This window comes from Sylvia atricapilla, chromosome 5, assembly GCF_009819655.1.
Source record: "Sylvia atricapilla isolate bSylAtr1 chromosome 5, bSylAtr1.pri, whole genome shotgun sequence".
Taxonomy (NCBI): domain Eukaryota; kingdom Metazoa; phylum Chordata; class Aves; order Passeriformes; family Sylviidae; genus Sylvia; species Sylvia atricapilla.
The window spans coordinates 10,360,033-10,385,852 of record NC_089144.1 but is presented as its reverse complement, the minus strand read 5'-3'; the positions used below and the strand labels follow the sequence as shown (position 1 = coordinate 10,385,852).

The window sequence follows — 25,820 nt, the reverse complement described above, 5'->3', positions numbered from 1 at the left end:
AAAGCATCCCTGTGCCAAACCCTCAGCCAGCCGACTGCTGCTGGAAATGGTGGGTTCCCAGAAATACTTCCTTTGGCATAATTCTCAAGATTTCAAATGGCAGGATGTTTAATGTTTACCTGATATCATTACAAATAATTTGTTTCAACTACTTTTAAATGGGCAGCCACTCAGCTCTTGTCACATACATACAACTCCTCTTGCACTTGTTGGCTTGTCCACTAAACCCAGCCAAACCCAGTAATTCGCAGCAAACCAGCATAGGACCTCAGTTTAAATGCAGATTTATTCTCACAGCTGTGTCCAACATGAAACACACCAACAAATGCACGCTTACACCGCAAGGTATTTTACAAGGTTTCACAATTAAATTCCATATATTTGAACACACACATGGAGTGGGGTTCCCCAGGTAATTAAGCTGGAAGATGTTCTCTGGAGTGCTGCATTCCATGGCTGTGTACCCTCCAGCCTATGCAAGGATCCCAGTGGAGCAGGAATGGCCCCAATTTATTCAAGTTTCTATCTTAATCACAGAATCTTCTGCCTGAGGCCTTGGAAGAAGACAGTGAGTGTGGAAACAGAACCAGAAGTCTCAAAGATTACTTACAGTAAGTAAGCTCTTCAGTGGGCAGTGTGGATCCTTCTGGCAGTGATTTCAATGGAGAGAAGAGACAACTGGATTCAAGACATCCTGACCCACTGAACCCAAAACTAGAGCCCAGAAATTTAATCAACAGATCTTTGAAGGTGCATAACCAGTTGGTTTGTGGCTTTGTTTGGTTGCTTTGCTTTTAATTTAATTTGAACATGGGACTTGCAGTAAAAAATAAAACACTTTATATTTCAGGCAGAAGCCTACCTACACAAAATAGCCCGGAATGCTCCTGGGATTCCTGTTTAGGAAATCATTCACTGCAGTGTAGATGCCTCACAGAGGAGGCAATCACTGAAGCCAAGGAAAAATGAGACACAATAAAATATGGAAGTATAAATAAGCAGAAGAAAAAATAATAGAGAAAAAGAGGCAAGTAATATCAACATGCAAATAAATAACGACAAACAGGTAAAACATTTAAAATTGACTGGGGAAAAAAAGCCAGCAAAAATGTATGCTTGTAAAAAGCTCCAGCTAAGCTGAGAAATAGAAGGTTGAAAGGAACTACTGGTTGTGTTGTATACTGCCATCACTTTATGGCGAGGATATTACACACTGCTAATACCTATTTGTATATCAGATTCATGCCTATGGAGCAGCTGTCAAAGCATGTTGTAACACATAATCCTGGGGATCCACTGGGCTGCAAGGCTGCTGCAAAGTGAGTGGTGATTGCTGCCTCATGTCAGAACATAATAAAGGTCATATCACAGGTCTTGAACGGCCAGTAAAGCATTGAGTGATCATGAATATTTAGAATATAACACAGGGCAATGTTAAGAGAGGGTTAACTTCTGTAAAGAAACAAAATAACACATCAGAATTTGAGATGGGATGGGGAATATGCATAGTAACCATGCAAACAATCTAGCAGAAGTAAAATCAAAGCAATGCTTTCACTATCTGAAAATAAAAATCCATCTTCTGAAAACCAAGGCTGATTTTAGCTTTTGTTTAAGATACAATCAGGATGTTGACAGTTTTCTGTACCTCAATATTGGACATCTCAAGTGATCCACCAATAAACCACCTAAACCAAATGTTTCAGGAAGTGATAACCAATGCTTTAGTTCTCAATCTAAAGCGGGAAATTTATCAACAATGTGAAGACACATATTCAAATAGGAAAGGACTTCTACAGTTGAGCTGAAGACCACGGACATTTACCTTATAGATAAACTTCTGTAAATAGTTATCTTTATCTAACAGAGACAGTTTGTGCTAATTGACAGACAAGTTCTACACTCAATCACATTGAGAAAGTAGTGCACAGGAAGTAATTATTTTTTAACTCTAGAATCTTAGTACAGAAATTTCTGCACAGAACCCACAATCTGCAGAAAGGCTAAGAACAAAACTAGTCAATAGTTAGAAGAACTATTCATTGTAGGTAATATGGGAGAAAGAATTTTTTTTTTTGTGAGGGATCACTTGCTTTGCTCATCTTGCAAGCTTTAATTAAGTGGTTATAAAATAAGGAGTAGCTAAGAATGATTCTTTAGTAACCTGTTTTCAGGCTATAAATGTGTTTTTGGTTATAGTAATACTCCATATAAAACCATTAATAAGACTGCCTGCTTACCAAAGCCTACATACATACATTCATTTATGCTGCTGTCAGCATGAAGTTAGGATATCAGGGTGTTTTTAAGCCTATCTTGAAAAGAAAACATCTAATCTCTGTAGTTAGTTTTGGACTGACAAAATCGGGTTTGCATCTATTGAAGAAAAAAAAGTAATACGCCAGTAGCACTTTATGGTGACTCTTTTATGCTGTGCATCAAAATACTCTCATAGAATTTTCAACATGAGGCCTGAAATTTAAATATTAAGTGCTTTCCTGATGGACACTGGCATTATCAGACAGCTTGCACATTTAAGCTACTTGAACCCAGGAACATTTCTTAGTACCCAGCACACGGAGATCACCTAGTCTGGAATGTGTATTGGGACTAAAACTTTAAAATGCAAAAACAAGAGTCCAATCTGTTGGGAGTGTACATGTTTCTTGCTAAAGCTGTGCGGGCCTAAAATAGTGCTAAAATTAATTTTGTTTCCTTGTACTGCTAGGTAGGTCAACATGCAGGATTTTTTTCCCACCTAAAAACAAGGCTACAGCTTCAGCAATTCAGCACCAGCAAAACCAGAAGAGACTTCAGGCAAAAAACTTTAACCCAATAAAACACCAGCATGTATATTTGAGTGGCAGCTGTATGAAGTGTTTCAGGTTTTTCTGTATTTCTACATTAATCTCACTCTGAACTCTATATCTGGTTTCTTATGTTTCAGTACCATGGATATTTCAGCACCAAAGGACAGAAGAGGGGTGTCAGAAAAATGCAAGCCAGAGTGCTTGAGCAAGCCAAAATTGTACTGATTTTGCATGTGGAGATTATTTCAGAAGAACCTCTGAACCTCTAGCTGAGCACTTCTGCAGACATCTTATCTAAACCACATTTAGCAGAAAAGAAGACAGGGGACCCAGATTTCTATGAATTCCAATTATCCTCAACTCCTCCAACAAATCAAGCATCTGATGCATTTTCAGAACCACACTCTACAAAGCTGTATTTGTGGCCTGTAAGACAACCCTTTTACTCTTAAAGCATTACAGACCTTCATAAACAAATCAAGCTGTTGTACTGAGGAAGAGTACAAAGCTCTGACTAACAAGTGGTGCTTGACACTAGTTATGCTTAGAATACCTTACAAATGAGACTAATGCCTCAGCAATCCCAACTTTTAACAGCAGCTCCTCCAGAAACCCCATGGGATTCTGATTCTTGTTCAATCTCTTGGAAAAATTAGGAGCACTGGTTTACTTGAGGAGTGCCTTAGTCCTGCAGAATCCACTCCTAAATCACTCCTAAATTTACAATTTACACTGTTATTTTTGGGAAATCCTAGAAGGACTGAGATATATATATCTATATCCTGAGATAGTACCTTTTTTTTTGGCTTATCCTCTCCATGGATCAGAATTTGTCCACATTTGAGGCAGGGAGCAGCTACTCTACTCCCTTTCACTCGATTTCAGTCAGTCTTTGCAGGAAGTTTGCTCCTACTCATACAGAGATTTATGACAAACAGGGTTCTCTCCCTTTTCATTCTCTATCTGGGCCAAGAAGGTATTGTCCATATAGGTGCCAAAACGTATGCAAATCACATTTTAAAATCAGCTTCTAAAAGACAACCTACCCTCTGCTTTCTTAGGAAAGCATCATCTTTTCAGAAAGTGTTTATTTAACGTCTAGCACAGGATTTCTTGTTTCTGGGTCAGACTTCCTAGGGGCTCCTAAAGACCAGTTTGTCTTATTAAAGATGAACTATCATAACAATAAAATTAAGAACAAGTTCTGTTTCAATTTTGAATTGGACACAGCTTTCTTGCTGTAAACTGTCAAACCTAAACTATCTAGGCAAGCTGAAGTATCAAGAAGTGATCCCATTGTCTTTACAAAATAGCTAGAGTTCATATTGTACAATTACGTAAAACCCAGTCTTTATTCTCAATTACTTATAAATTACTTCAAAACTTGGGCACCTCACCAGTGCCTTGGGTTCAGCAGTACCACTGCAGGTGGCTCAGGTACTTCTAGGATAACCAATGAAACTAACCCAACAAGGAACACACATCCTTCTTCCTACACTTAAACCTGAATTCTTCAAGTGTGCTCATGGAGACAACACATCTTTCAGTACTTCTGACATACAACTTTTTTCACTGCTCTATGTCTCCAAAATATTTTGAGCATTTAAAAATAATATTTGCTGATAATTTTTAGTAATTTAATAATGCTAAATGATAAACAAAGAGATAATGAATTCACAAGTAAAATACACAAAAATAGTATTTCTTACAGAAGCAATGCTGCTGTACCTTAAAGTGGTTCCTGAAGTTAATTACTTTTGTCCTATGTACACACTGCTTCCTTAAGGTGTTACAGGACCTCAGATGTATCCTTTAACTACCTTTAGCAAACAAGAACAAATCTGTTGCTTGATGTGTGCAACGCTGCACACACCTTCACAAGCACCCCGACATTATATTTCTTAGCTGTGAAATTCCACAATCACAGGTACTAGTTGGTATGTCTTACTGACTTAATTCAACTGATAATAAAGGGTTTATTTCAATTAGTCTCACATTAGAATCAGTGATTTAGACTTAAATTAAATTCACATAATTTTCACGTCCTGTGGGTATGCATGTTTTGACAGCACTGCAAAAATGTGCTCCAAGTTCCATAGAAGTTGATTGAAATTGTCAAATCAGTATTTAATTGCTTGCTGACATGTACCTCAAAAATAGTCCAGAGTGGATTTATCTGAACATACAAAAGGACATGCAGAAAACACATTTTAAAGTCATCTCTATGCATTGAAGAAATACAGTTTTTATTGCTACATTTTTGATTCCCGAATCAAACACTACAGCTTTCACTTGTCATTTGCTCTATGACTACATGCATCACCTCAGACTTTGAGAATTCTTTTTTCCATATAATGGATACTATAAAATAATACTTCTAAAATTAAACAAATATTTTTTTAGAAAGTTTTAAACGTAAAAACTTTCTTACTTCTTTTGTTCTGACCCTCAGCCATGGAAAAACTGTAACATCTGTGTAGTCTCATTAAATACATTTGCTCAGATAATGTATAAGAAAAGCAATCCATAACCAATGTGTGTAAAGTTCACAAAGTTTTTGCAAAAACTTGTATTCAGTCATCTCTCCTGAATTTGGTGCTGCAGAAGACAATATTCAGGACATGGAGTGCAGCAGTCCTCACTCCTTTTCCTACTTAAATCTCATTTTCTGTAATTTACAATTTTTACTTTAATCCTAATCAGTCAGTAACGTTTTAGAGTTGTCTTCTAGACTTTATATGTCTTTTGGTCATTTTAACAGGCTTACTTCACACTTTAAAACCTACTCTTCACCACATCACTCTTTAGGACTGTGAATTCCTGTTAGAGAAGAGCGCTTTTGGAAAAAAAGAAAAAAAGAAGGGGGGGGGGAAAAAAAAAAAAAGGCATGCTGCCACCAATTCTCAGATCATAGAGTCACAGAATGGTTTGGGTTGGAAGGACCTTGACAGTCATCCAGGTCCAACTCACTTACCAAGGGCAAGGGCAGTGACACCTTTCCCTAGACCAGGTTGCTCAAAGCCTCACCCAACTAGACCTCGAACACTTCCAGAGTTTGGGCAGCTGCAGCTTCTCTGGACAACCTGTGTCAGTGTCTCACCATTCTCACCACATAGAATTTCTTCTAATAGCTCATCTTAACCAGACCTCTTTCAGTTTGAAGCCATTCCCCCTTGTTCTGTCATTACATGACCTTGTAAAAAGTCCTCCTCCAGCTTTCCTGTAGCCCCCCTTGGTACTGGAAGGTGCTCCAAGGTGTTGCCAGAACCTTCTGTTCTCCAGGCTGAACAGCCCCAGCTTTCTCAGCCTGTCTACTCAGCAGAGGGGCCTCAGGCTTCTGATTATTCTTTGTGGCCCCTCTCTGGATTTGCCCCAAAGGTTCATGTCCTTATTACACTGAGGGCCTCAGATCTGGATGCAGTACTCCAGGTGGGGTCTACTGAGAACGGGGTAGAGAGGGAGAATCACCCTCCTCAACCTGCTGCCCATGCTGCTTTTGATGCAGCCAAGGACATGGTTGGCAATATATCAGTAGTCTGTAGATACCAACTTTAAACCCCACCCTTAAATCTGAACAGATACAGCCCAGAAAAAAACCACTTTAAGATAAATTCAAATGATAAATCTTTCATCTTCAAGGTCAGGTGTCCTTCCCAAAAGATACACTTTTAAGATAGTAGTTTAGAGAAAACTGGCAGAGTTGAATTAATAATTAATTGTGGCTGCTGTTCCCTGTCCAAGTGCCACACTGAACCATGCATTCTCCCTGCTTTTGCCTTGCATCATCTCTGGCACTCACCTGCTGCCCTGACAGGTGAGCTTAGCTTGCTAAACCAGCAGAAAACTAACCAAAGAAAGGGGGAAAAGTTGCTAAACCACAAAAAAAAGTGAGTAGCTTTCTCCTATTATTGATAATAAGTTGAACAGTGTCACTACAGGGTGAGATGAGCAGCAGGGAAGGAAGAGGACCCCTGGACTGGGTAGGAAGGGTGAGGTGTGAAGAGCATGCTCTGCCCTCTGCAGCAGTGTGCTTTCAGATCCATTTGGGACACCCTGCCACTGTGATAGTCAACAGAGCCGTAGAAAGGGCACTAATGTCACCAACAGAGAAAACATCCCAGAGAGGTGATCACATTTTAAAGCTACTGGAGGTTTTGCTGCTGTTGAAACAGGTTCTTTCTTGCTTGTTTTACAAGGACCATGGTTGCCACTTGGTTATCAGTCCTCACAGTAAAAGAGCATTTGCTGCACCTTGTGGCTGCTCTCACAGCTGAGTCTCCAACCCATCTTCTCTTCCTCGAGTCTTTACCAGTCGAGGCTCAAGAGTTTATTCTCACAAAACATCTCTGACCACTGTCCTATTTCAAACAGTGTTATTCAGGGAAACAACGGCAAGTGTGGTAGTCTGGAATCAATTGTGTGATACTTGCACCACACTGACTGGTCTTAGTTAACCTATCTGCCTTCAGTTTTGGCAGCAGGGAGGGCACGATAAATACAGTCAGAATGAGTAAGTAACTCTAATATTTTGACAAGTGTGATTAGGGGTCTGTAAAGAACTGAGAAAAAAAACCCGAGAGAAACTTCACTATCTTTGTGGATCATCGAGAAAAAGCACACCTCATTTTCATGAACAAAACACTAGAAAAACTTAGACCTGCTGAGCCTACTGGCCACTGCAGACCTCTTACTTCATCAGTGACTTCTGCATATCTAGGGAAAGGCTATTAGAGAATTAATACACAGTATGAGGAATTTGTGACAATGGTTCTCCATGACTTGGGACTGAACACTATTATATTAGTACCTCCCTTGAGAGACTAATACGATTTATTAAAAAAAAAATCTAATCCTGACAATGAAAATTCTCTATATCCTAAGCTTTAAAACAAAAGCATTTTGCATATTTCATTTATCCTGAAGTTTTCAAATAAAATATGAAGTAGAAATACAACTGTTGTATTATTTATTTTCTCTGTTAGTTACTTAAACCACTTTAGTTAAAATTATTTTTAAAAGAAAAGAATTAAGAAAAAGTAATCTCACTACATTAAAATTAAATTCTACATTAAAACAAAGTTTCACTATACCAAAATTGATGACATGGAATAAATAAAACATAGCTTGCCCATCAAAAGAAAAACCAGGGTGCAAGACAGTGTAAAACTGTTAGCAATGTTCACACACAGCACAAAGTGAATATTGCATTTCTTACAACAATATATGAATATTCCACACATCAGGAAAAGAAAAATAACGAAAGCTAGAGACATGAGGAAGCCTTTCAATAATGTAAGAATAGATGGATTACAATCAGTGTTACAAAAGCAAACTGCTACAAGATGAGACCTTTCCTGTAAATGGCTAATCTGCATTAATAAAACCACTATTAAACATCACTGCAGGTAACTATTTATTTTAGATTAATATCACCTAAGCCAAAACATCTTTTAATGTAACAGCATGGGTTACATTTTAAAATAGTTAAGTAATTTTAGCCATCAGCACAATCCAATGTTTCTAGGAATGCAAGTCATTTTTATTAGGCAGCCAGCTGCAGACATTGCTGGAACTAAAGTTCCAGAAAAACTGAGAAAATTACCATTCATATGCTTTCAAAAGCCTCCTGAACACATGAATGGAAGCTGTGTTTGAATGGCAGAAGTCAAACAATTTGGAAACTAGATTAAAGGAAATAAGTAGTGATTTATTTGCAGTGTGTCTTTTCATTCCACATAAAAACGCTTGTGCTTAGTGACCAAGATTTGGTCTATACTTACAAGAAGGCACTACTGCAATGATGTATTACGAAATAATCTTTGAAAAAAAAAAATGAACTGGGAGCAAACTGCTTTCAAGAATCCCTTTCCTGCAGACAGCAGCAGGGACGGCAGTGATGACTAATGGGGAGAGGCGCTGCTCGGCCAGCTCAGTCCCACAGTGTGGGGGAGGCACTGCATACCAGGGAATGCTTGCAGGGAATGTGAAGCAGATACTCTTGGATTGCAGGGAAATAAATGGGGCAGTAAGATGAATAAAGCTGCTCGGCCTTTCCTCCTGTAGTATTTTTAAAATAGAATTTAAATAAATGGATAAATGTCAGTCTCTGCTGTATTCACCTAAAGAAAATTAAGCTCAGATCTCCATGTCCATTACATGTGATAATATGTGCAAAGCCCATATGATAAAATCTTAAATTTTGTAATAATACTGATTCTCAAACTTTCATCATTCCTCCTTTTTACACAAAAATCAAACATTTTATGCACTAATGCAACTTCCTATACAATAGTTACCATAGCTGTCATTCTTCAATTCAAACAAGTTATGAATTATTACAGCTTTACCCAGCAACACTTCCTGTGAATATTTCTAGATGATGTAGAACTTCTTGTTCTTAGTTAAAAAAGCAGAATTTAAGTTCTTTATGATAGGTATACTCTTTTTTTTTAAATAACAATGAAAATAGACAATATTTCAAAATTTCCAGAAATATCTTCAGGTGATCTGAATGAGACACTTACTACATCTTACTGCAGTTTCTAATCGTGTAAAAAATAGAATTAGTTAATGTTATGTTGACCACACTTTATCCTCTCAAATTTTAGAGGAGTTACATAGAGGTCCTTGGCAGAAATGTTGCAGACTTGGAATCCCCAAGCCATTTCTCGCAAATAAATCATTATAGATCCTGCTAACCAAGAGGATCACAAAGAAGTCAGCTATACCTGCACAACGTAACTTGCCTGTGCTACAACTATAACCATGGCTCTGCTTCCACTTGGATGGCTCCATTTTTTAGGAATAAACCGATATTCCCAAAACTAACCATTAAACGGAATATTTTAAAACACAATTGGGACTGATATGTGTGGGTCAGCTAAAGCTCAGCTTTAAAGTGAAACATATCAGAAAAATGGAAAAGGCAAAGTGTAACAAGTAAAAGCAGCTTAGGTCAACAATGATGCAGTTTCATCCAGTGCAAATGTCTTACGTGAATTGCACTAAAAAAAGAATCTTACTTGAAAGGGAAAGATAAAAAAAAAAATAAATAGAAGGGTCAGACAGGGTGAAATAGAGCCTTTAAAAGCCCAGAAGAATTTGCAACACTAATACTGAGGAGCGAGAAGCTTCCTCTTTGAATGAAGCAAGGGTCTGGCCCCTTCCTGTGTGACAAGTCCCTACACTTACTTAATATGTTTTCCACTGGCAGTAAAACAAATATCAATTCTATCAGCTTTACAGACACATGTGTATCAGAGGACACCATATTGTATTCCATCCAGTTTTAGAAGAGAGAGATGTGTTTGAACGAGCATCTTCAGATCTTTGTTGTCTGAACTGCTCCATAACATTACTTGTGATGAAATAGCTCATAACTTAGATTTCATAAATAAATATTAACTTCAGTTTTTAAAGCAGATCCTGCACTAACCTAAGAACCCAAAACAACTGCTACAAAATTTACAAGAAAAACACAAGAAGATAATGGTGAAAATGGTACTATGCCAACTCATGCAACTCCACAGTACACCTTATAATGCTGAGTTAAGCTACTCTTTATGCATTAATTTTCTTCATAGACATAAAATGCCCAGGTTAGACCTGCAGCTAGCTGACTCTCACACAGACACCCACAAGTTTCAGATGATTATGGTAATTGAAGCTAAGAAAGTTGTGATACTTTTTCAAAACACGGAAGTAGCAGTGGACCCCTCAAATCCTGCCTGTGTGGAAGCTGAGTGAAGCACAGTTTGCAATCTGCCAAAGCTAAAGAAGAAAAGGCTGCAAAATGAAGATATGATGTGCTGCTGCAGCAGAGGAGACAGTTGTGTTAAGTCATACACATGTAAAAACATCACCTGTTTTACCTGTTTAACAGCTGATATTATGCAACTCTGACTTGCAGAGAGTCAGCTGGCATTCCTACACTCTCTTCCCATTAGTCAGAGTTTTCCAACAGATAATTCTAAGTGTTAAAGAAAATAATTACATTGTATTTTCTTTTTTGTGTTATATGTATGTTTTGGGGAAGAAAAAAAAGGTCAGCCTAACCCTAAATTAAAGTCTAGAACCACAAAATCAAGACATTAGGCAAGTCTAAAATTACATTAAACTACGTTTAAAAACTGAAAATATTTCTGTTTTATAAAATCCAACTATGGAGCAAATCATCAATGAATAACAGTTAAAGTCTTGCATTAAACTAGCTGGATTTTAGTGTTCAGTGGAATGAGTTTCTATAATTCTCTTTTAAAAGCATGTATTTGAAGCTCTATGTATCATTTATTTGAACTTTGTTTCAACTCAGCCATACTATCTTGCTAGAATTGTCACTTTCAAACCTGTGAGTTAAAGCACAAAATTAAACAGGAGTTATCTTATGGAGTGCTTCTGGTACAAATGCTGGCAAGAACTTTATAATTCCTTAATGTAACCGCGTCACATGATAAGCAAGATAGGGAAATAAAACTGTCCTAGCATAGGGGGATAATGAGTACCTTGGATCCCTCTGCAGACGAAAGCAAAGCAGAGGCTGAAGTCAGCTTTGCCAGGTTTCACTCACACAGATCTGAACATGTGAAGAAGAAACACAATTCACTTCTTCCTGCCTGCATTTCCAAAATCTACCTTTGTACTTTGACTTTCCATCACACAGAGCACAAACAGGCCACTCACAAGTTCGAGGTGACTGGGCATCCTCAAGGTAGGGCAGAAGCAAAAATTCAGCTTTGTTTCTTTATGCCTTCCTCCAGCTATTCCCTCTGAGTGCTAAGAGAATCACCATGAGAAGGCAGGAAAGCACACGGATAAATACTGGGATGAAGTGTCAAAGAGGAACAACCTCAGAACATGCACAGGCAAGTATCTTCATCTGACCTATACTAACGACAAGATAAAATCTTTTCAATTGTCTGTTTCTAAGAACTCCTAAATTGGAGGATGGCTGAATAAGTACTGTAGTGATCTCAAAACTACTAATGTCTGCGAGACATAGTTTAGTCTCTGAGGTTTTCTTTCTCTATTTATGAAAATAAACCAGAGTGAAAGCTGTGAATGTAGCACGGACTGGATACATCATATATATAGTGACCTGACTCTCTTCCTATTTCTCTCCTTCCAACAAAAAAATCCCAAACTCTGCTAAGTGTGTTCCTTGTTGCAGGATTGCCACTGACCTTTCATTCTTGTTCTTTTTCAAATGCAATGACAGGCTAATTTTGAGCTACTTTATTTCCAGTCTGCCAGATAATGTTCATGGAGCAGTAGGGATCTGGGATATGGAAGAGAAGATAGGCCAAAATATTCCAGTTCTTCCCATGGCTGTCTAACAAACACTAGTTGAAGCTAGAACATGTGAACTGTGATACTGGGATTGTGTGCAACAATCGTATGTACCTCATCCTTCTGCTTTTGGGAGACAATAAAAAGGGGTTTAAGTTTCTTGTTGTGGTTTGTTTTTTACCCACCTCCTCACCCCTTCCGCTTCTGCAAGAAAAATACTCTGACCTCAACAGGGCAATTATTAAAGGGCACCTGTAGTATTATCATGCCATACATTAGGGAATATTTAACTCAGTGTACGTACAGCCCATAGCTCTACTGGACCAACTGGACATGAACAATGTCATGGAATTGTAAGGGAACCCTCAGGCTTTGTCAACCAGCTCAGTGCTGATAGCTGCTGCCTGAGCATTCAGCCACTCCTCAAAATTACTTTATATCCCAACACATCAGTAGTTATCACTGGACCAGCAAACACAGCAGCTGATATAATATGGCTTTTCCTCCTCAAATATTAACATACAATCCTCTGGCAATTCTGTAACTGCCTTTATTTCTACTTTACAATCAGCTACTTGGGGTTGGTTCAGAGAGTGGATTCATTTCTAAAATTCAGACAGAACACTAAGTGTTTCTAAATACATTTTTATTAGAAAGCCATTTAGTGCTAGGTCTTTAAGCAAGACGAAGTTGGTGAAAGGGAGATGACAACTTCTCTGATTAAAGCACTCACCTTTTATGTAATCTGTCTGAACCCAAATCTTCCCCTCTTTATAAAAGTCTCTGATAAGGATAAAGCCTCGTGAAGGGTGTTATGGAGTTGTTCTCTCTCCATTCTGCTGAAATTATTTCAGCCTTTTATAAACATATTTCCTGAATACCAGATTGGATGCCAAGTATCTTACTTGTCAAAGTTAGGGATGAATTCCCCCTCTTACTCTGTTCAACCACTGTTATTTTATGCAAAATAAAAACACCAAAAGGAAAGAAGAAATGAGTGTGGACTGGAACTTGTGTTTTCCAATAGCAGAAGACCTCAGTCCACAGGTAATTCCATTCCTCTCTATCATTTGCATTCCTTTTCCATACAAAACATGCAACAGGAGAAGCAGGCAAAGCCTCACAAGCAGAATTGTTCCACCACACCCTAGCAGATCAGATACCCCAAATTTCATTATAATTTCTTTATGGAAAGGAGAAAAAACACCTATCAACAGCAGGCAGCCTGCTTAAGGTCTACTCAATTTATCTCCCCTTGGATTTGGGAAGAAACCTGTAAAGAGAATGTCCCACAATGCATATTAACTGTTCTATAATTTCCTCTGTGGTTTTTTCCCCAGTCTCTTAGAAGAGATTGCATTCAGGCCAAGTGCAACACTTCACCTTTACAGGCATGGAAATTATTCTGGTAAGAAAATGAGAGAAAGATCGGTTATGCTCAAGCCATTTTTTAATGTGAAAAACCTCTGTGTTTTCTTCTTCAGCAAGCTATAGGAATAAAAGAATCCTGTTCTTTCACTAATTGCACCTACACAGGAAGTGGCAATAAACCACTCCCTAGTAGTTATTACAGAATTAAGACTACAACTGCATTTGGGGTGCAGTGGAGAAGTCAGGCAATACATGTGAATACATACAGAAATGCATACACATAGACACTTAGGCACAAATTGCTTTGTTGATAGTCATGACAAAAATTACCTTTATGGTCTAGACGCCCCAAAGGACTTAAAAAACCCATCTCCAACTGAACTAGTGACTTGACACATGGGAAATCCAAATGGCACAGTCTACTTAAACATCTAAGTGAAATGAAGCCATGTATACACATTTCTTAAAGCTACCTGCTGTTGAGACAGAATGGAGGGTTGCAATCCTCACCAAAGACTATAGAACCACTGACAGGCCAAGGAAAAGAGGGTAAAAATGGTCCCCAAAGAAAGAATTTAGCAATGGCATGCAGCAAGAGCCTATATTAGTGCCTGAACTATTCAGCATATCCAGAAAATCAACAGATTGGAGAAAGACCTAACACTGACCAGGGTAATAAAATAGTAAATGAAACCAAGGTGGAGAAATGTAAAGTGACAGACATGGAAAAAAAAACTATCTTCACTTTTTATATAAAATTATGGTCTTTCAATTATTATTACACAGTAATGGAACACTGGTCTTGTAACAGTTCTATGAAATTATCATCTCAATGATCTGTGGCAGTCACAAAGGCAAAACAAATGTTAGTCAAAGAATACAGCACATCATGCCATTGCTTCCAGCCCTTCAAAAATGGCATAGAAGAGTTAGACAAGATATAAAAACACATAGGGAAGACATTGGGAGTTTCCACAAATAACAATTAGACCAATTTGGACTTGTCAAACTGGATGAGTGATGACAGAGGAGATGGTGCCCATTTATTATGAACATGGACAGGAAATGATCATTTGTTGCTGGCTCAAGGATAAATCAAAAAGTGAGAAATTCCTTCACACAGTGTACAGCTAAGATTTAAGAATCCTTTCCAAGGGACCACATAGATCTCAAGTTTCCTTTAACTTCAAAAAGCCCACTGTGTCAACTGAGTTGTTGAGCAGCACAGTGACAAATACCAGATTTTTCTTTCCAAGGTTTCCTTTTTTTCTGCATCATTTCTATACTCATTTAACTAAACATGCAGTTCTGAACTCTGCTCTTCTTCAAGGCTTATTTATCTGGTCTTGACTATGCCTTTCTTGCCTATGCAAAAATGCTTAAACTTTTACTGCTCATTTCAGCATTCTTGCTACATACATACATCTGGTATTAGACAGTGACATAAAGATTTCTTTAAACTGCAAATGAATCCTTTATTGTCCTTGCCAGATTCAAAAGCACTACTTCCACTCACATTTTACAGTCTTCATCTATCTAGAATCACAGAATGAGAAACACTTGTTTTCAGACTCATTAGGAGAAGCAGAATACTTCCACAAGATACTTCCTCTGAGAAAGCTTAAGGAACACAGAAGGATGCGCTGGTCTTCACAGGTCCTGCAACCCTCACATACAAACTAAATCTATTTGAAACATCTATAATCAATGTAGACTTTAACAGTATTGTTGGCCAATTACTGGTCCAAGTTTCAGCTTGCACAGATGAATTCCTGATTCAGTATTTTTAGGTAGAAGTGGTACTGAAAAGAGACTCCTCCTTGTCAATTCTAACCAACTGAATTAAAAAGTGAAATAGATTTTCAATTACCAATCTCAAAACATGAAACTACATTTAATTTTTAAAAAAACTGAAAAACCAAAATTCTCCAGTTACCCAATTAGTAAAACACAACGTTGATGACATACTCATGAAAAGAATACTTTATAAGACAGAGGGAATAAACTGAAAGCACGTGTATCAAATAATGATACATTAATGCTTGCCTTAAACACATTTCTCACATGCAATGCTTGATATTTTATGTAAGTATGCTATTAGTTACACTTCACTAGTTGCAGAGCAGATGCTAAGCATGAGAAAAGAGTCTTTCACAGAAACAAGAAGTCTGCCCAAAAAAGCAAGTGGAAAAATATGTTATTTCCCAGAACAGTAGTCAAAGAAAATGTTCCTAGTTAGCAGCATCACTAATCTCACAAACATAAATAGTTAACGAGGCAAGTTTTCTAAATTTTATTTAGGCATCTTAACAATAGGTAGGTTTTGGTGCAGAAAGCTAAATCAAGTATTTGAAAATTGATCATAATGAAAATATACACACATTAAAGTGAACCAGTAGTCCATCATCATTTTTGTAACATTTTAAACACTTCTTTCATTGTATCATGAGTAATATTTTTTTTAAATCTTGCTAAATGAATGCAAAAAAACCTTTTGTGAAAACAGAAGCCTACAATGTGTCTAACTTACGTGTAGTAATAGAACAAGGCCTAATTCAATATTTTACATTTTAATGTGACAATTATTACATTAATATTGCCAGTTAAAGATAATAGTAATAAGCCATTAAGATAATTATATGAATCACTACAGGGTATGAAATGGGAAATACAAGGAGCTTCAGATATATTTGAAATTATGAGAACTTAAAGTACAGTATTGTATGCCCACAAATAAAATGTTCTGAATATATTTGGCACTAGTCAGGTACCAAGAGGTTGTGCACTATTATTACAATGAAATAAACAGAACTCAATAGATTTTAAACATAGGGATGTGACAAACATGTTTGCATACTAGATGAAAAAAATAATATTAAAAGAAACAAGAAGAAATATTTTTAAAAAATTGACAAGTATACAAAATCTAGGATAAATGTTACTACTGGAAACTGTGGGAGAAGTAATTTGCAAGCCTTGTACTCGTGAGTTTATCACAGCTGAGATTTCCCTCTACCAAAAATAAATGCTTTTTAAAAAACACCAAATAAAAAAAATTATTTCTTCACGAAGGGCATTTAATATAACTATTTCCAGCTTGAAAAAAAATATAAAACTCTTGAAATATAGCTCAATATTTAATTTAATTGCTCTCCATTGCACATCTATGAACAAGACTACCCTGTCATCTGCCTGCATGCCAATGGAATTTTTGTATTCCTCACTACACCCCAAGTGACCTGTAGATGTTAGAAAGGCAACACAAACACTGCTGGAAAGAAGCACTTCAGCCTCACAGAAGCAGTACTTCCAGAACCTAAAAAACTGCCATTCCAGTTTTCTGTCCACTCACCAGTGCACAACAAGGCAGCTGTGAGGGCCACAGCTGTGTTCTGGGGCCATCCAACCTCTCCCAGGCCCAGCTCTCCAGCTCCAAAGGAAGCCCTTGAACGCCCAAGACAAGTTGCAATCCAGCCCTACCTGCCACCTCATTTGCAGGCTCAGCAACCACAACTCATGGCACAGGAGATGTTCAGCTGCCAAAGAAGACACTACCCCAAAAAAGTGCTACAGTTTATGCAAGGAAAAGCCTGATAATTAATAGACAGGAATCAATTTCATGAGCCAGCTTACAAAACAAGTTTAATACAAGGACAGTAAGAAATTACTGGACTTGTGATACGCTTCGCAAGAAAATGTTAAATGATAACACAGTAGATATTGCTACGTTCAGAAAATTAACTAAACCAAAAATATTTAGACGACTACTAAAAGTCATGGTCAGTGGAGAAGGCCATATGCAGACATGACTTCTACAGACTTGAAATGGAACTTACAGTATTTGATAGCTAATTCAAATGTTAATTACTTTCTGTAACAGACATAAAGTGAAACACTATTACCAAAAAATCCTAGATGCCACACTAAAAAACTCCACCCTATCTTCTCTATCTAATCACACACAGGAAGTACAAAGAGATAACAGTGAGACAAGACTTGCTCTTAACACTTCTGTACTTCTGAATGCAGTGAAGCAGCAATGACTTCTTATTTGGGATTTTGGCAAATTCAGGTTCCACTTCAAATTTTTTCTATTTAGAGTACACCACACCAAAATACTTCCGAACAGTGACTTTAAAAACCTCTTAATTCTGTTTTGGATTGTGTCCAGGAATAGGACCGTAAAGTCTTTTTAAAATTATTTTTTAAAACATTCCTTCTGTAAGATGGAAAGCATTCACCTTACTCAGTAAGACATGCTATAGAAGACTTCAAGCCAAATACTCCAAATTTTAATTTTGTCAGATTATGTCAAAATTATTTTTACAGATTATGACAAAATTTTCACTACACTTCTCTCCTCTCTCTCACTATCACAACCCCCACCCCTCCACCAATGAAGCAGCCAAAAGACTGATACACTAAACACAACCCTGTAAATTATAGTATGTAGGAGATTAAACTTAAGCCTAATGCTACAGTCAACCTTCAACAGCTGAGTTCTATTAATGGACACTCCTTAAAAGAAATCCTTATTGGTTACTATTTAAAACCACAATTCTATTAAAATCTTGACTGAAAGAAATTACATGTAATACATATTGCCCATCACTGCCATGACAACAACACCCAGTTCAAGTATGTACTGCATTGTTTACCACAATTTACCCAAAGTAAAAAAATACAAAAGGGCTCACTAATCAAATAATATCAATGAATACACAATGTGAAAGAGATGAGTTAATTTATAATGGTAGGGATTATGTGTAAGCAAGAATAATAAGACTTCCAGTGCCCTGAAAAGCCCAGTGTCATTATTATTCCTTCAATCTCCTTCCTTTGTGGATTTATTTAAGATCAGCATTGTAAAATTCCAGCAGTCAAGGCACCATAAAGAACTTAATAGAAAACATCAAGGGAAAAGACAATTAATTGATGTTTCTTTTCCAGACTTCAATTTTATGCAGAGGACCAGAAATATGGGGAGGGTGTGTAGGTTAGTATGCTGAATAGCAAGTGCATACATGTGTGGCATTCTGTTCACTGCTGAATGTTTTTTCCTGTTCAATACTTACTGCTCTCCAGTGCAGAATCCTTTGAGATTCAATACTCCAAAGTGTTCCTGCTTTCTCATTCAAAGAATCTTTTGAATGAAGAAATTTTTGATTTTTGACATATCAACCTAAGACGAAGTTATCTGTGGGAAGTTGTTGGCTTCCTACTCACACTGCTCATTGACCTCAAAAGTCTTCATGTATCACATCTATTTCTATATCTGAACTTTCCTGTTTTAGGCTCTGTCACTGATGATGAATTAGTAACAAGAAAGAAAACAATTGAAGCAACAGATGATAGTTAGAAAATACAAAAAAAATCCAACCATATCAAACATTATGCTACTTGCTTCTAAGGAAACAGGTCAGCAGGTCTGAACAGAGCTCCACTTTTAATTCATGCTAGACTAAGTAAAGAAAGCACAACAAACTCCTCCGAGCCTTGAGCAGGTCTCAGCAACCTGCCAGGTGAAGACATTATGTTGCTGCTGTTCTGAACATCAGATGCACATTTTTCAGTCCCATCACAGTCCTTCCCTTTGATCTGGGTGTTACTCTCTACATTCAGGTTCACTTTGTCTGATACATCTCTGCTGCAAAAAGCATGTGTTGTCTTGCTTTAGCCTGGGTTATGGTGGGCGTGTTTTCCTCTCTTAGGAGGTGGAAGGTGAGAGAATAGCTCCTAGGTGGTAAGGTTACTAAATCCAAATCTCTTGCTTCCTGGAAAAGTAAGTACACAGAGAAGATAGGATCTTGCTGTCATTTTTCTTGAATGGAAATGGTCTTGTCAATATATCCTTCAGTGAAAATATAAAAAAAGCCCAGGAGTGTTTGCAGTCCTGAATGAGCATAGTATCCAATACAGAGGTGACCAACACTCTCACACATACAAACAGCAATGAAGGATTTTTTTTAATTTGATCATTTGAATCAAGTATTGAAATGTCAGTTGACTGCCTTTCATGCAGCCAAGTGCTTTTCTGGCCATACTATCAGCAATCAGCGTACAAACAAAATAAGATTTTGTAACAGAAAAAACAAAGCCAGAAATTTGCATTTTTGTACCTATTCAGCACCTCAAGAATTGCTGACAGTCTAAAAATATGTCACCCCAAGAATATGTAAAGAAAAAGAAAAATTCAAACTCTTCAAGGGTCTTACTTGCTTGACCTGGATGCAGGTATGTATTTACCTACTCCAGGAATGGTGCAAAAGATGGCTGGTGATGCCAGTTTCACAGGGTCTGCCATTATGCTGGGCTTGGAAATCTTACAAGGACATGGACATGACAGACCAACATGTACCACTGCATGTACCACTGCTGAGATTTTCATCACTGACAGAAGACAGAGCTTTATGCTACTGGCTGTACATTTGTCTTGAGAACAAGATTTCTGATAGAAAGACAGCAAAGCTACCAAAACATTTTTTGTAAACAAGGGGTTTCTGATTTAGAGCAATGGAAATTAGAGTGTGGGACAAAATCAGTGTATCCTAGGCAGTCACATAAATAAAAATATACATATAACATACATAAAACATTCAAATCTATCTTTTTTCTGTCCCTACCCCTATCAAAAGAAAAACTTGAATCTTGTCAGTCTAGCTGCTACTGTTTCCATTTTGGAAATAAAAAGCCAAAGGAAAAAGGCCAATTTTTATTATTTTAATTTCTTTATGCAGTGAAACCTAAACATGTGACAAGTAGAAAGTTATTTAATCAATAATGATATCATAGAACAAGTTTTAACGAGGCTATGGATAAAGCAAATTGCAGTAACAGAAGAATTGCTCAAAATGTCATTGTCTTTTAAGGCCACAAAAATGCCCCTGATAAAAGGTCAAATGCAGGGGATAAAATATTAACAATTACAACCCCCCAAACAGTTGTATTTAATAAAAAACAAGGTACCAAATAATTGAAAATATAAAACCAGAATAATCTAACAAATGTGACGCTGACACCTGGATCAAAATCCCTATGTAAGAAAGGTGCCAAGTAATGGCAATGTAATGCTCAAGCTAGTGTAAAAAAGCCAATCTTTCTCATTCATACTTTAAGTTCAGCCTTCTTGTCTTTAATCATGGTTCATGAAATTCTAACATGCTACTAGCACAATGTAAAATAGCTAGTCTGAGCAATTCAAAATATATAACCCCTCTCAGGAAAATAATTATGATATGGAAGGCAAAATAATTTATTTATATTCTTCAGTGCTCCATTACTTTTTCATTTGTTTTTCTTTTAAATGACATACAGCAAAACAGAAGGATAAAAAGGAAATATTCTTTTACAACTTTCATGAGGACATGAAGATACCAACCCAAGGATTTATAACTCAGAAGGAATGAAAACAAAGTGTAGGTTTTTCCTTTTTTTAAGGAATAAGAATTTCTACTTCTTGATTTGAAGCCTTTTAAAAGAACCTCATAGGCAGGCAGGATGGATATCAATGAGCCTCCAGTAAAGAAATAAGAAAAAAAAAAGAGGTCTTTGTGGTCATTTCTCCCTGATGAAGGAAAATCGGTTTCCCCTGTATGCTACAACTTCATGAAATGGGGATCTTAACTATACAATTCATTAAGATACCATCCACAGCTTTGGAAACTGTTCCAGAGCATGTGTGGAAGTTTTATTTGATGGTTATACTGCTGCTGTTTTTCAACCAAGCTGCATTATTTAGCTTGGCTAATTCACCTCTTCCCCATCCCCCAACTTTTTTTTTTTTTTTTTAATTTTTTTTTTTATTTTATTTTTTTTTTTTAGACTTTCCCATCATTAGTTAGTTTCCCCACAATAGATGTAGAAGTCAAGATGTCTTGACAAGCTTTCTAAATGTACACTGCTTGATCCTCACTGTGCCAGAGATATCTTTTATGAGAGGTTTTCCTTTTAACTGGGAAAGACCAAAGTAATAAGACTGTTAATGTACAAAGCATTAAAAAAACTAACCGGAACTGTATCTGATGCTCTTTAGTCTAGAAAATGCAGTACAAAAATATGAAGCTTTCATCTTTCTGGTGCCAAAGAAAATTGGAAACATGTCCTGAGAAAAGGTGTAGGGTGCCATCTTCACCAGTATTTAACAATGACACAGAACTGGAGTTAACAGAAGTCAAAGGGATAGAGTTAAGCACACACTGCCAGCCTAAAGGTCTCCTAGAAACAGATGGACAAAAAACCCTAAGCAAGAACATTATCACACTTCAGTCCTGTACCATGGTACAATATTTTGATGTTCCAAGAAGTGATCTTCATTGAAGTTGGCATTTGAGAACAAGTCAAAATTTTGTGATAATCAAAACTTACAATTCCTCACATGCCAAGTACACTTAGGAATGCTACGAGCAGCATATCCAGACTTCTTATTTCAAACTACTTTGTGGGGGAATAAATACAACTACATGTTTGCACATTAAAAAAAAAAAGTAAATACAAGATACTCTACCACTACAAGAAGTTACTCAAAAGAAATGGCTACAGAAGCAAACATCACTATTTCAACTCTACTGTTGATGACATTATGATATACTATTTTCTATGTGCACAACACCACCAAACAACTTCAAGAAATTATTTGATTTACATGGTTTATCCAGCAGCCTATAACAGCAAGTTTCTTCCAGGTGGGCTTACATCGTATATAAATGAATGGTTTAATACTTACAAATGAATATGTTTATCCTGCAGATGCAAGGATGTGAAATTGCTCTTAAGAACAGCTCAGTATTTCTCTGGTTTATGGGCCAGAACAGATCTGTTACCTTGCAACACCAAGCTTTATGTTGTGTTCACTTACATATACTCTCAAGCCCAGCAGGTCAGTTCTCTACTTAGCCAGACCCCTTATTTTACCTTCTGATTTCTACTGCCTAAGGTTCTATGATGCACTGCCTGCTATTAAAAATAGCTTGAACCACAACCAGATTTTTCTTTTTTTCTTCTTCATATTCCAGGAACCAAACCCTTAGAAGTTAAACAACATCTGCCTCTATAATCTTCACAACTTCCCATCAACAAGGATGGTTGCCACATGTCTGAAATCTGAGGCAAATGAAACAGTGGGTCTTCTTACACTCTGGAGAAAGGCGGACGCCAGCAAAGGCTCAAGAGAAGTATTACAAAAACCTTTGCTAAACTAAAGCATTCCAGTGCTGCTCCGAAGCCAAGACCTTCAAGCTGCAATGCAGGGAACCTAGAAACATAAAGCATGTGCCTGGCATGGACCTAATTTCTTACTGAGAGGATATGGATTGGATCTTAGCAGGGATATTAGCAACAAACCACACTTTGTGGGAGATTCTGGGATAGATCTCTACAAGCCCTTGTCAGTAGCAATAAAGACTCCCCACGACACAGCCTACGAGAGCCAAAAACCCAGTAGTGCCTTCTAATGTTTTCTCATTCCATTCTTCATGTTACAACTTTGAAGCTGCAATTCAATACCTGTATAATAATGCATTTTGTGGTAAATATGGTAGTCTAAAACACCTCAAAGTCTACTGGCAGATGTGCCTGGTATCGCTGAATTTACAAGCATTCTGCTGCATCCTTTAACTAAAGAAAGTCGGATCCACCAAAATGAATGTGTCTGAAGGTGATAAAACCCTAAACAAAACAGAAAATTAAATATTCCTGCTTCACAGAAGAGCTCTGTGCAGCTAGAATCAGTATCTCAAATGAGGCCTTGTCCAGACCTTTCTCAAGGGACTACTGGAACCATAACACATCCAGCAAAAAGTTATTCAATCACAAGCAGTTCATGGCTGATGTGTTTACTAATGGGATATTCCTACCATTTTCTAGCCAGACAATGCAACTACTGATCAATTAATAACATCTCTGCATAGCTCTTCTTTAAATATTACTCATTTCTAATGAAAACAAGGATAAATTAGTAGATGCATTTCACATATATAATAGCAAGTACTTTTAACAGATTAATTTTTTGAAAATAAATTATTATTTTACAACAATTCTAGAGACTTATAAGAAACTTTCTATTGTCCAAAACTTCTTTTATATGGTTTTAGTATATTGCCTTTACTGTTTCTCCTTTCAAACAAAATGTATATATTTAAAGCCCTTTCAGAGGCCTTTCAGCAATATTCCAGTATACCTTTCCTGAAACAAGTCTGACTAGACTAAGTATCATCTTCCAGACCTTTGGTCAATTATTTTCAGTATTCTCTGGGTTTTTTTTTAACACAGTCCAGTTTTTTTCCCAAGTCTTTATTGCTCTTAAATCAAGCAATTCAGAACTTAACAATTCAATCACCCAGTGTAAAAGCATTGCCATAATGAAGATGAAGTAAAGGGAATAGCAAAACTAATGGAGTAATGGAGAAAAGAGAAAGACAGTAACTCATGGGATCTTTGTAGTTTACACACATTAGAGTAACACTGATGGCAACGCATTTCAAAGAGCTCAAAAATCCTTTCTACCACAGAGGAATTTACTCTCATCTAGAATTAACACCATTTTGTGTGCCTGCTACCTGAAAACAGGACCAGCTTTCACACTGCTTGCCAAACCAGGTTAATGCCCAGCAAAGAGCCCAGCTATGGAAGGCTACAGCAAGGTGTCCCACAAGTTCTTCTGTCCTAAAATACCATTTTATCAATGCACGAGTTCAATGTTCATGTACCCATTGTACCTACAACCACATGCAGGAAAGCTTTTCTGTTACTTACTGGAAAAATTATATGATACCTGAAGCTGGGCAGAAAGGAACCACATAAGACTAGGGCAGGAAACAAATTTTGAAAAAAAAATAGCAGGATGGCTTGTTAACACACTAAAATCAACACCTGCCCCCACCATTAAATTAATAAGCTCTTTTCACCCTAGAAAATACTTCTAGATCTTTTCTCATTCACTGGATAGAAAGCTGTTTTTCACTATGACCATTCTTCACAATTATTTCAATCTAGGTCAAAGCTGGTGGCAAGTCTTAGAACTGCCTTCCAACATGAAATCAGTTGCTCCTGGTTTGTTGTCAGCAGTCTATCCATACAAACACAATCCAGTATTTTGCTAATATGTCTTTATAAGTAAATAAACTATTTTTCTGTCCATCCCACTTACATTCTTCCATTACTAAGTTGCTTTGTTATCAAAAACACTAACAGAAGTACTGGATTTGTGAAGTTTACTTGTATTTAGACAAGTAAAATCTTGCTAGGATATTCTTTTTCTTAATGTATTAAATTGATTCCATCTTCAGTAGTAGCTACCTTTCATTATTATGCGACCACCTTCAAATAATTTTGATTAAACTAGATTTTATTAAACCTCATAAAAAGTTAGCTATTCCAATCACTCTTTGCATGCCTTAAAAAAATTAAAACAACAAAACAATCACCACAGAAACAAATCACCGGACAAATAACAAATAAACCACTAGATAAGCAGTAAATAAACCAGACCTTGGGATGAAGGTTTTCAGAAATAATTGAAAGTAGTTTGTTAATCAATACCAAAGATTTCTAACTGGATTAATTCTGCTTTCAAACAGTCAAGATAAAAATCATCATCTTGTTGTTGACATCTAACTGAGAAATTAATATAGGCATATGTTTCTCAAGACTCTCTTGAAAAATGTTAATTTAAGAAATGTGTTTCAAAATGCCAATTTTGTAAAAAATTAAACCTTATGATAAATATAAAAATATACCCTATATATAGTTACGCATGAATCCCATCAAAAAACACTCCACAACATCCAACTTCTAGTTAATGTAGATCAGTATCATAGACCTCACTTTGCAGCTTTGATAAAATCCATCCAATGTTAGGTCATAATAGTTTTAGCCTAGCTAGTCTCTAACTAACAGAATTTATTTGTTGTAACAGGTTAATTTAGTGTAACAAGTTCAACTTGTTACAGCTTCCAGAACAACGAATTTAGCTTCCTCTACAGCAAATATGCTTATTTGAAGGCATTGCTGGTATTTTCTGTGGAAAGAACACAAGATAACCAGAAAAGTCTATTTGCAATGCCTCTGTTATGATTGTATGCAATGATTTTTAAGAGAGCCATACGCCAGTTTGGCACTGTAATTCAGGAAAGAAAACATTCACTTACCGCAGTGTGACTGGAAAACCTGTGGCTTGACTACCTGATTGCAGATATTGCACACTACAAGATAGAAATCATCATGAGCTGGATAATGGCCAAATAAGTGCATATCTGTGGGAAAGTTAAAAATATATACAAGAATTAGAAGTTATGCTTTAAATATATATTAAGAAAAAAAATTGAAAATACTGTAGGGCCATTATTGTTATATTAATTT

At 36.8% G+C, this 25,820-nt stretch overlaps 2 protein-coding genes across 4 annotated transcripts in view; both read right to left on the bottom strand.

Moving 5' to 3' along the window:
* Positions 1 to 25,820, bottom strand: part of SYPL1 (synaptophysin like 1) — a 362,670-nt gene that overhangs the window by 223,364 nt on the left and 113,486 nt on the right. The window lies entirely within an intron of this gene.
* ATXN7L1 (ataxin 7 like 1) overlaps positions 1 to 25,820 on the bottom strand; it is a 112,478-nt gene that overhangs the window by 48,497 nt on the left and 38,161 nt on the right. For 2 of the 3 annotated variants that reach the window (XM_066318677.1, XM_066318676.1), the window contains exon 3: positions 25,610 to 25,714. The exons of the other annotated variant lie outside the window; for it this stretch is intronic. In XM_066318677.1, the coding sequence (XP_066174774.1) occupies positions 25,610 to 25,714 (105 nt within the window). The remainder of the gene's footprint in view (positions 1 to 25,609; positions 25,715 to 25,820) is intronic. 3 annotated transcript variants of the gene reach the window in all.